The following is a 12,086-nucleotide window of genomic DNA, read 5'->3' on the forward strand; positions in this document are numbered from 1 at the left end:
TTACTTCATATTGTTTATTAAAAATTGAAAATATGAAGAAAAAAAATTGGTAGAGGGAAGCACCTTATCGCTCTCGGTAGGCTTCTGAGGCTTCTTGAACATGTTGCTGAAAAGGTATTTATCCTGGAAAAATAAATACATAAAAACACATTAATGCTAATGGAGATGACACTAAGACTGCTTGCAGAATTAATATGATTACAATAACGTCAAAATGGGTATTTTTGCTAAAAAAAAATAAAATGTCCTTGAAATTCAAAGGACGTAATTGACAAGATAAAGATTATCAAATAGTTTTGACAATTGTTTATTTGTTATTCTTTTATTTTGTTTTTTTTATGTTACTTCCAGGTTGAGTGAACGCTGGCGCGTGTTTGTACGTGACGTCACTGAAGGAACGCCCCTGACTGAAGAACGGACACATTGTAGCAGTCCTTCCATCACGTCAATGCTTGTTTGGTCTGAAAACCTCGTGTTGCACCAGAACAAGCCAGAAGAGGACGTCCAAGCTCCATATAAGGAATTTGTCAGCCTCTGGAAACGGGCTGATTCATTCCTCACAGCTCGGTGGCCATTTTCTGCCTCTTTTTGGGTGATACATTTCCCCCCAATGTTGCCTCAAAATGGCACAAATAAATTCTTTAATCGATTGCAAACATGTATGCTTTCCTCTTCAGAACTATTTGAATCATATTCATAATTGGAGGTGTAACAAGAAAGCATATTTTCCGAATCGGAAGCCATTGTTTTGATCCTCAAGCAATGCAATGGTGTGACATAACAAACTGGGGGCAGGACTTTCTGAAAATGCCCCAATTCGCAGCTCAATTTTTTGCAGATTTTCGACACTTTAAGTCATTTTTATTGGTGTTTTGCATTTGACTAAAAATATCATACTGCGTGTTTTGGGTATTTTAGATGCTATAAAACGTTTTTCTATTATTAGTTCTCATGAGAGGCAAATGTTGTTCTGTATATTATTCTCTATGTTTTTGTGGGTCACTTTTTCTGACCTTGGGTATGGCCTTGTCAGCCACGTCATCGCCGCCCGCTGCTTTTGTCGTTGATTTCTCCTTGTCCTCGTCACCATCCTGAAATTGGGACGTGATGGATTCAAATGTGGCTCAAAAAAATCTTATAAATAATTACAAATAAACACTGACCGGTGAGTCAGCCCTCTCTCCTTTGGGGGTCTTTTTGAGGAATACGCCAAAGAGCCCTCGATCTTTCTCCTGACCCCGCCCCCGCCATCCCAAACAAAATGTTGACCGCACGTATGATATGGATTGACAAACAAAACAAAAGTAGAAGAGCACTCACTTTGGTCTTTGTGACATCCGGGAGACTGTCGCTGCTTGAAGAAAGCTCTTTTTGGGTGCTTGGTGTCAGTTCCTGAAATTCAACGACAGTGAGACCTCAACTTACAAACACCTTATCTTACAAACTTTTCGACTTACAAACGTCAAATTTCAAAAAATTAAACCTTATAATAAGCACTATTTTCATAATACACACCCACCACGGCTGGCGGAGTGATCTTCGGCGGAAGCACACGACCGAACAGCACCAGAGGTTAAGTTACCAACAGTCCTTACGGAAGGTGACTCTCCTTCCATAAGTCATCAACGACCATCAAAAAGGTCAATAAAACTTTATTTTACAGCACAGTTTATTTCTTTAATTACAGTCCTCATGTAATGCGCCTCTCTTTCCAAACAGCAATTCCCTTTGACCTTCAACCTCCAACGCCATTCCATCAAGCCATCAATGACCATCACAAATGTAAATAAAGTGACTTTATGATACAATGCAGTGTATTTCTTTCATTACAATACAATAGTATATTTATTATACATAGAATAAGGTGTATTGTGTGTAGTTTTAAGGCTTATTTAGTTGAAAAGTATATTTTATGAAAACCCGGGAACGGATTATTCACATTTTAATGGTTTCCTATGGGAATTTTTTTTTTTGAGATACACACTTTTCGCCTTACACACTCTGTCTGGGAACCAATTAAGTTCGTAAATTGAGGTCTCACTGTATCACACTTGGCATTCATGACGATGTAGGGACGAGGATTAGCATCGTTTATGAATAAAATAACACAATCATTTTAAATCTCATCGATGAGAGAAGGAAAAAAAGGAGGAAAAGTTGTACCTCTGTACTGGCTTTGGGCGTCTTCTTAAGAAATCCGCTAAAGAAGCCTCCTTTCTCCTACACAAACAACATCCCAGAAATCAATGACATGAGCTACGCAACTATACATATAAATACATACACAAATAAATACACAAATGAATTTATTTATTCTAAATTCGATTAAATAAAATTGTATTAAGTTAATAACAATAATAATAATAATAATAACAATAATAATAATAAATGTACATTTCATTTATAAGTGCCTTTCAAAACTCTCAATGTAACTTTACAGTCTGAGTATAAGTTTTCCTGTGGGTGAGCAGCGGCAGCCACACGCGGCCGCGTTCACTCAACCCGAAAGTAACTCAAACAGATAGAAAGCGAGCTCACTAGCAGATAGATAGATAGATAGATAGATAGATAGATAGATAGATAGATAGATAGATAGATAGATAGATAGATAGATAGATAGATAGATAGATAGATAGATAGATAGATAGATAGATAGATAGAATTAGATTGAACTGTCGCAGCTTGGAATTGAAGCGGATTGACGTGGGACCTTTGGTCAATGGATACTACAGCTTTGTGTTTGTTTTCAAAACTTAGCTTGTAGCAGACCTGAACATACCACCATGACATTCCTGATCCATTAGTGAAAAGGAGGCTTTGATTCTCTCCTCTTCTCTTTCATCTAGAACTGCTTCATGCAAAAAAAAGGGTGCAGAAAGTGTCTTTTGACTGTCCGTGTCTATTGTGTTGTGTCACATTATTTGTTATTGTTTTTGTTTGTTTGTTTTTGACTTCAAGATGGCGCCGCGATAGTGGCTTCCTTTACAGCAGCTCCTGTATTTTGTTTTTGCTACTGTGAAATGTAAATTTCACCACAGTGAGACAAATAAAGATTCATCTAATCTAATCCATTCCAGTAAAGAAAATAACAACAACAACAAAAAGTCACCTTGTTTTCCGTCAGGCTGTCTGCGCTGCCCGAAAGATCACCGGAGAGCTCTTCGGAATCCTACGTGCCAAAACAACAAACTCGTAACCAATCAGACGAAACTGGTCGCAAACGCGGGCTACACGAATGTTCCCATGACAATATTTTGCATGGCTCACCTGCTTGGGGATGGTCTCTTTGGAAAGCTTGGGAGATTTACGGAGAATGGCGCTAAAAAATCCTCCTTTTTCCTAAAACACAAATCCACACGCTCGTTAGCGACATCAACACCAAGATGATCAACCATGACGACGACAACCGACCGACCGACTGACCTCTGAGGTGGCTTTTTCGGACGAACTGTCGCTGCTGTCCGACAGGTCACCACGGAGACCGGGCTGCTGCTGCTCCTGAAATACAACATCCAGCATAAATAAATAAATAAATAAATAAATAAAATACACAAAAAAATATAATAAAAAATATAAATTAAAAATAAAAACAAATAAACAAAAAGATACAAAAATAAAAAAAAAAAAAAAAATCAAAAATAACAAATAAAATAAAAAAAAAATACATAAAAAATAAAAAAATATAAATAAACAAATAAATAAATAAATACATAAACAAATACAAAAATAAATAATAAGAAACATAAAAAAAATACAAAAATAAATAAAAAAAAATAAAATTAAAACATTAAAAAATGAAAACAAAATTACAAAATAAAAACATACAAAAATTAATAAATACAAAAATACAAAAATAAACTAATAAACAAATAACAAATAAAATAAACAAATAAAAATAAATAAATAAACAAACAAATAAAAAACAAACCTTTAAAAAATAAAAAAATAAATACATACAAAATACATACAAAAACATACCTACCTACAGACAGACAGACATACATGCATAAACCAGACAGTTATCTAATTGTTAGCACCAATGGCCATCATGGTTGTTAGCATTAAGCTAGTGGGAGCTATTTGGTTGTTTTTAATTGACAATGGGTAAGTCACTTTTGTTTGATGTTGAGTTTGACAATAACTTTGAATGGATAGATCAAATAAACAGCTTGAAATTGAATTTTTTTGGGGGAAGAGTTTATGTAAGAAAATATCCGTTGAGCGCTAGCCGGGATCTCGAATAACTTTCGTATTTCGTTGTTTTCGGAAATCATTTGACCTCGTCCGGCTGAGCAGTTTCTGCAGGTTTCTTCTTGAACATCCCGTTGAAAAACCCAGCGTGTGATTGTTCTGGCGGTTTTTGATCGTCGGGGTCCTCAGAATCGCTGTCCACTAACCCCACCTGACCCCCCAAAAATAAACAAATAAAAGAATTGAAGTGAATAAAAAATAACGACGATCATTACAGCAATAGTTCGACAAGAGTTACCGTCACCGAAGAAGCTTTCCGGAACATTCCGGCAAGGCGACCACCAAAGTCCTGAAAATAAATCAGTCATACATGTTTGCTTTATATCATATTTTCAATTATTAACTCATTCACTGCCATTCCTGAATTTATTTGGGAAGTGAAAATATAATGTGGAGCGCTATTCCCGAATTTGTTTGGGTTTTGATTTTTCTTGCGGGTACTGCCCCCATTTCAACCTCAGATAACTCTAGACCCATATAATTTAGGAATTAACTCTTTTTTTTCTGATGAATGAAGAGAGTCTAATGTTTCTTATGCTGAATTGTATGTTTATGTAGTCCTAAAGCAAAAGAAAAAAAAAGCTTTTTGGGCAAACTTAAAATCCAAATATATTTTATTCTGTTGAGAGAAAAATGGATTTTCTTATCAAACTCAAAAAGTAATAAAATACATAAATAATCAAATATTCCTATTATTTTGTTTTTTTTTTTATTCAATAAAAATAAAATTCAGTAAAAAAAAATTCGTTAAGTTGTTAAGATGAAAAAAAAAAAGATTATTGGACAAAAATTAAAATTAGTTCAAATAAATGTTTTTCTGTTGAGAGGAAAATGTATTATGTAATCCAACTCAAAAGGTAAATAAAGACAAAAATAATCAGCTATTACTATGATTATGGTTATTATTCAATGCAAATAAAATACAGTAAAAATGACCAAAAAAATAAACATTTGCGTTAAGATGAATACAAAAAAGTATCTTGGACAAAATTAAAATATGTACTCCAAATAAATGTTATTCTGTTGAGAGAAAAATATATTTTGTAATCAAACTCAAAAAGTAAATATAGACAAAAATAATCAGCTATTACCATTATCATGACCATTAGTTAATTAGCAATAGTTAATTAAACATTAACAATTAACAATTAATTATTAACTATTAACCATAAACTATCAATTAATAATTAATAATTAATACGTGATAATTGATATCAATAATTGATAATTAATAATTACTATAAATATTCAATAGGCAATAATTACTAATTAATAATAATTACTGCTAATTGCTAATGGCTAATTGATACGATTAATTATTATTAATCATTACTAATTCTTAATTATTAATAATAATTAATAATTAATAATTAATAATTAATAATTAATAATTAATAATTAATAATTAATAATTAATAATTAGCAAATTATTATTATTATTCAATACAAATAAAATATATTAAAAAAAATGACAAAAAATATATATATTTGCGTTAAGATGTTAAGATGAAAAAAAAAGATTCTTGGTCAAAATTAAATTTGTCTAAATAAATTTTATTCTGTTGAGAAGAAAATGTATTTTCTAATCAAACTCAAAAAGTAAAAATACATATAAACAATCAGCTATTGTCAATATTATTATTATGAATAAATACAAATAAAATACACTAAAAATGGAAACAAATAAAAAAAATTGTGTAAAGTTGTTTGGATGATGAGGACAATAAAGATACGCATTTGTTCATTTGTTTTTTAACACGCACTCTGTCTTCATCATCATCATCATCATCATCATCATCATCATCATCAATCATCATCATCATCGTGTCTTACTTGTTTCGATTCTCCACTTTTGTCCTGTTTGGCTTTGTCTTCGTCCGTCCGTTCCTTCTCCTTCTCCGCCGCTTCTTTGTCGGGATCGAGAGGTGCCTCGCCACCGACGACCTTTCAAAAGGGCAAAGGTCAACGTCTGTGCACCTGATGATGTCATCATCGTCACTCCTCCAACGTGATACCTTGCTTGTGGACTTGAGGTGCTTCATCACCCCTTTTAAGACGCCCTGCGGAGCCAAAGTCACACGCTGTCACATCACACGTACTTAACTACAAAAACAAAAGTAGTGAAAAAAAAACCCACAAAAACATACAAAGACGTACACACACACACACACATTGACACAAAAGCATCCACACAAATGCAAGGACACGATCACATGACACGGACACACAAAAGGACAAAGAGCGTTAAATACCGGTTTGGATGAAGTGGTCTTTTTGTCCGTAGCGTCGTCACCCGTGTCCTGGTTGTCGGTCACATGACTCTGAAGTAAATACCTCCATGTGAGTCACATCATCCCAAAACTGGTTTTAGGTTAAGTTTGGATTCGCTTGTATGCGTGTGTGACAACCACGCCCACAAGCTCCCACAAACCCGTTTAGCAAGAGAGTCCATGCAACCATCAAGCCGGCTTTTTTTTTTTTTTTTTTTAAATACAAAGTACAGTGATACCTCGGTCTACGAACCCCTTGGCTTATGAACTTTACGGTTTACAAATGTTAAAAGTATGAAAATTTTACCTTGGCATACGAACTTTTTTTCGTACACAGAGCTGCCTCAAAATGTGTCATTCGCGAATCAGCACGTTCTTCTAAGAACAAAATGGCAGCCGACTGTTTTTGCCCTCTATTCCCCAGCCCCCAGTCTTCGGTTAAAGCCACGTGATTGGTCAAGAACGCAGCAGTGAGGGGAGGTGGTTTAAACATTAAAGAGACAGGCAGACGAAAGTGAGAGAGTTTCAAATTTGATAGTTCAAAGGCAGAGTGTAGACTGCAAGGTTAAAATATCCCATCAATCAGGCTCGCACAAGCCATCTGTACACTTGATGCAAAAAGCTATCAACTCAGCTAAACAGATCAGAATTGATGAGGAACTAGATAAAATTATCGCAGAGAAAGCACCTACAAGGGATCATTCCTCAAGATGGTGAAAGAAGAAGGTTATGTTCCTTATCAAGTGTTTAATGCTGAAGAAACCGGCCACTCCATTCCATTAAGCCATCAACGACCATCGGAAAAGTAAATAAAACCACTTTATTATACAGTATAGTTTATTTCTTTAATTATAATACCATAGCACATTAATTATACATAAAATAAGGTATATTTTGTGTAGTTTTGATTAGAAAATTATAAAGTAGAAAATTATGTTTTATGGGGACCTGGGAACGGATTATTCTCATTTTAATGCTTTCCTATGGGAAAATATTTTTTGAGATACACACTTTTCGCCTTACACACTTTGTCTGGGAACCAATTAAGTTCCTAAGTCAATGTATCACTGTATAAATCATGGACTTTTATACTGGATGTTGCACTAAAGTGTTTTTTTATTTTGATTTTATTACAAAATCAACAGCAGTGTTGATTTTACATGATTTACATGATTTTACATGACAATCTTGATCTTGTAAATTAACAGTTTCCCATCCCCAATGTAAAGTCACTTAGCAGTGGTGCGGTGTAATTCACCATGCATCAGACCAGAGTAACCACCTTAATTTATGTATAATAAATGTGCTATGGTATTATAATTAAAGAAATAAACTGTACTGTATAATAAAGTCATTTTATTGACCTTTCTGATGGAAGTAAAAGTTAGTGGATGCACTCTGTGCACATATAAATCAAGCCATATCAATAAAAATATTTGATATAGTGTCTTTTTTACATGAGTAATTCGTGTGTCACATGATTTTTGGTAGTTAATTAATTTAATCAACAAAAAAAAAAAACAAATAAACTGAGGAGCCATTTGGGAGCCAAAAGAGCCGGATCTTTTTAGTGAGCCGAATCAAAAGAACCGGCTCTCCGAAAAGAGCCGGATTCCCTACACTATCCTGCAGCACGCCCACAACCCTCTTCAGGGAAAACCAGATAAAACAAATACATGGTTAGTATTGTGGCTTAACGTGATTAGGATTACAATGTTAGCATGATTTACGATATGTTATTAGCATGATTAGCATTAGCACCCTGGTTGCTTACAATGAATGACTTTTTTTTCTCTTTCAGGCTTTTTCGAACTTTGGCCGTCAGGACAGATGGACGAGTCTATGTGTAAAGGGAATCAATTATTTGTAGCGGTAAATAAAAATGGTTAGCGGACATGGCAGTGACAAACCTGCTTGGTGTCAATGGCCGCATCTGATTGGACATTTCCTGCAGAGATCTGAAGAAGAGGACAAAGTGTTGGTAAACGACACTGAGATGGTGTCAGAAGGTGTTGTACCTGCTTGTGGTCGCTGTTGCGCTGACTGTGTCTAGTCGGCTGGTTCTTCTCCTACACGCAAAAAAAAAAGACTTTTAATTTGTTAAATCGCAAAACCCAATCAAAACCCACCTATTTATAATTGCATTTTTTGTGTGTAGCTTTATCTCTTGTTTCTACTTATAATTTATTTTATTTATTATTGTATCTATGCTTGCCTGTGACTGTAAAGTGTCCTTGAGAGCTTTGAAAGGCGCTCGAAATAATTTATTATTATTATTATTATTATTTGTTTTTCATTCTAAATTCATCCTGTCTACTTGATATCTAATTGAAAACAGATTATTTTCTTACTCTACAAAGGCGGAAGCATACGCCGAAACATGTCAGGTAATTGAACACCTAAAATACACTGTCTGTAAGAAAAGAATCTGTTTTAAATTATTATTATTATTATTATAACAGTACTCATACGACACCTTTTCTGCTCGTCGAGGCGCCGGCACGGGAGTTTCTGGCTTTTTCTCATTTGTCTCAGTTTGTGTCATGTTGGCCTGAAAAATCACATAAATACATAAATAAATAGTTAAATAAATATGATTCCCCCCATGTCATTTGCTATTTTATTATTTATCATTTTACTTATGGTTTTATTGTTATGTGCTTTGTTTTATTGTGAAGTGTCCTTGGGTGTTTTGAAAGGCGCTTGAAATTAAATGCATTATTATTATTATTATTATTATTATTTGAGTTTTCGATTGTAATCACCATAAGTAGGTGTAGCATGACGGCAATGTTTATTTTTATTTATTTGGATTTTATTTCTTAAAATATTCACTCCCAAAAAGTGAAAACACTGTAATGCGCATGCCAGGCCACTAGTTGGCGATATCTCATGAAACAATTGCAAGCTTTTTTTTGTGTGTGTGTTTTCAACCGTCTAAGCGACACTACATAAACAATATATTTGAACTTATTTGAAAAAGTTTCATGAACAAGCCTGATTTTTAATCATTCAAAAGCCAGGAAAGAAATTAACAAGACAAGATTTCGATAAATACCACACTTACCTCGCCATCTATATCTAATCTTTTCAAACGATATTGCGTTTGACTCAGTTCCTGCGTACACACACATACAAATAAAGTTTGAAAAAAAAAAAAGATAATAATAATTCTGAAAAGAAACAATAAAAATCCTCCCACCCTCAAAAAAAAAAAAAAAAGAAACAACTCAAAAATATGTTTTTAAGATAAGAAAAAACACATTCTCATAATTTATTTGATAATAAACACTATTTGGTACAAACATTCTGCTTTGGTCGTGGAGGAAGCACAGGCGGGGTTTTGTCCAATTTCTCATCATCGATTTTTTGAGGCTGGAAAAAAAAAGTTGTATTTTTACAAAGTGCTAATTATACACCTCTGCATAAAGTTGCTTACGATAAAATGTATGTACCTCAGGAGGCCAGGGAGGCAGTTTGGACTGTGAAGACAACACAGGATATTACAAATTTGGAATGTAGTTTTCCCCCCCATTTGATTTGATTTTTTTTATATTTGCGTTCATTCTCACTGGCTTTTTCTTTTTGACTTCAGGCTTTACCATCTCCATCTCACTTCCCTAAAATGAGACAAAATGTTTAGAAAAATCATAGCAAAGATAAATACTTTCACAGGCCTATGAAATGAGGGATGTTGATTCATGAGCACATTAGCATTTACAGCAGCAACTCAACTTGCATATCAAAATCAACTTCTCCTACTAAAATGAAAAAAAAAGCCATACAAATTGCCTTAAAAAAAACAAAAAAATGCATTACAGGAGGACAAAGGGGTCGGAAAAAACTCTATACAGTGATACCTCGGTTTACGAACTTTGCGGTTTATGAATGTTACATTTATGAAATTTTTACCTTGGCATACAAACTATTTTTCGGGACACACACGGAGCTGCCACAATGAGTGATGTGTCGTTCTCACAAAAGAAAATGGCAGCCGGCTTGTTTTGGTCCTCTGTTCCACGCCCCCCGCCGTCGGTTAAAGCCACGTGATTGGTCAAGAACGCAGTAGTGAATGGGCGGGGGATTTACAGACAGACAGTGAAGCCATTGTCCAAAAAAGAAAATGGCTGCCGACATTTTTTGTCCTCTATTCCCCGCCCCCTATCGTCGGTTAAAGCCACGTGATTGGTCAAAAACGCAGCAGTGAGGGGAGGTGGTATCACAACTTCCAAGATGTACAACCCAGAGCTCCTTGAGACACTTTATGCAAAAAAAGCTATCCATTCCATCAAGCCATCAACGACCATTACCAAGGTAAAAAAACGACTTTTGAGGACATTTATTATACATAAAATAAGGTATATTGTGTGTAGTTTTAAGGCTTAGAAATTTAGAAAGTAGAAAATGATGTTTTATGGGGACCCGGGAACGGATTATTCTCATTTTAATGGTTTCCTATGGGAAATTAATTTTGGGGATACACACTTTTTATCTTCCACACTGTGTCTGGGAACCAATTCAGTTCATAAGCCAAGGTATCACTGTATATCTGTAGTCATGCACATGTCAACCTCTGAAAACATTATGATGATAATGCCACTGAGAAAAACATACAATCAAAATAATCATATATTAAATCAGAAATTGAATCATGATTTTACGCTCAGATTCAATTGACATTGTGGTGCTCATGTTACCGTGTGCGTCTTGGCCACGAGGGCGCGGTAGAAAACAGATACACTGCACACAAGCGCATCACATTAACAACAACACTCGTCACTTTTGGCAAATGTTAAAAAAAATGTGACATTGAGGCTACTTTTGCTTACACCAAGACAATCGGTTCCCAAGAGGAATTTCAACCTAGATTATTTTACCACGCGGAAGTTACACTACTTCGTTCTCACTACTTAATTATGGAAATACACATTTCCGGTCAGTTTTACTGCGAAAATACTCATTTCCCCAATTATCACGTGCTTCTAGAGGGACACAGCAGAAATACGAAACAAAAAAAAAATCCGCATTTTTCTTCGTGGGTTCAATGAACATTGAATCGTGAGAGATAACCGGGCGACGTTTAATTAAACGCTGATAGCTCGACAGCAGCCGTTCAAAAGCAATCAATGCCGATCACTTTAAATGCATTTGAAAATAAAATGTTGTCATGAATGGCGTTTAACTAACCTTGATGTTGTTCCTCCGTCACTGAGATCCAAACACACTTACACACGAACACAAAGTGAATCCCCGTCTTGAAGTTTTCCAAACTTTTCACCACACCCCGCAACGCATCTGTATCTATAGAGGCGTTCAAGGACACCCGGCGAAGCTCCGACATTTCTAACTTTAACACAACTTTCGCGTAGTGACACCAACCGTTTTTTTAAGTGAGTGTATTTCCCCAAAATGTGTCTATGAAATGACATTTGATTTACACAACCAATGTGTTAATCTCGCAAGGAACGTTTTCCACCTCCCAAAAAGTCGTTTGTATTTCTCTATATTTCAATGACCGGGAAATATTTTGACACTTGATTGATTCCCTAAATTAAAAAAAAAATC

At 34.8% G+C, this 12,086-nt stretch overlaps 1 protein-coding gene across 2 annotated transcripts in view; it reads right to left on the reverse strand.

Annotated features, from left to right (window-relative positions):
• The window catches only part of LOC148891191 (uncharacterized), a 27,127-nt gene extending 15,335 nt beyond the window's left edge, over positions 1-11,792 (reverse strand). For both annotated transcript variants that reach the window (XM_089009018.1, XM_089009017.1), the window contains exons 1-22: positions 11,709-11,792; positions 10,094-10,141; positions 9,977-10,003; positions 9,828-9,896; positions 9,589-9,639; positions 8,998-9,072; positions 8,540-8,590; positions 8,432-8,479; positions 8,296-8,361; positions 6,504-6,572; positions 6,267-6,311; positions 6,085-6,195; positions 4,490-4,540; positions 4,280-4,402; positions 3,424-3,498; positions 3,268-3,339; positions 3,110-3,169; positions 2,164-2,220; positions 1,321-1,392; positions 1,164-1,232; positions 1,014-1,091; positions 64-123 (exon numbers count right to left, since the gene is read on the reverse strand). In XM_089009018.1, coding sequence (XP_088865144.1) covers positions 64-123; positions 1,014-1,091; positions 1,164-1,232; positions 1,321-1,392; positions 2,164-2,220; positions 3,110-3,169; positions 3,268-3,339; positions 3,424-3,498; positions 4,280-4,402; positions 4,490-4,540; positions 6,085-6,195; positions 6,267-6,311; positions 6,504-6,572; positions 8,296-8,361; positions 8,432-8,479; positions 8,540-8,590; positions 8,998-9,072; positions 9,589-9,639; positions 9,828-9,896; positions 9,977-10,003; positions 10,094-10,132 — 1,368 coding nt within the window. In that variant the 5' untranslated portion in view covers positions 10,133-10,141; positions 11,709-11,792. The remainder of the gene's footprint in view (positions 1-63; positions 124-1,013; positions 1,092-1,163; positions 1,233-1,320; positions 1,393-2,163; positions 2,221-3,109; positions 3,170-3,267; positions 3,340-3,423; positions 3,499-4,279; positions 4,403-4,489; positions 4,541-6,084; positions 6,196-6,266; positions 6,312-6,503; positions 6,573-8,295; positions 8,362-8,431; positions 8,480-8,539; positions 8,591-8,997; positions 9,073-9,588; positions 9,640-9,827; positions 9,897-9,976; positions 10,004-10,093; positions 10,142-11,708) is intronic.
• Positions 11,793-12,086: the final 294 nt, after the last annotated feature.

This window comes from Hippocampus bargibanti, linkage group LG11 (assembly GCF_051943395.1).
Source record: "Hippocampus bargibanti isolate YZ-2025 linkage group LG11, ASM5194339v1, whole genome shotgun sequence".
NCBI lineage: Eukaryota > Metazoa > Chordata > Actinopteri > Syngnathiformes > Syngnathidae > Hippocampus > Hippocampus bargibanti.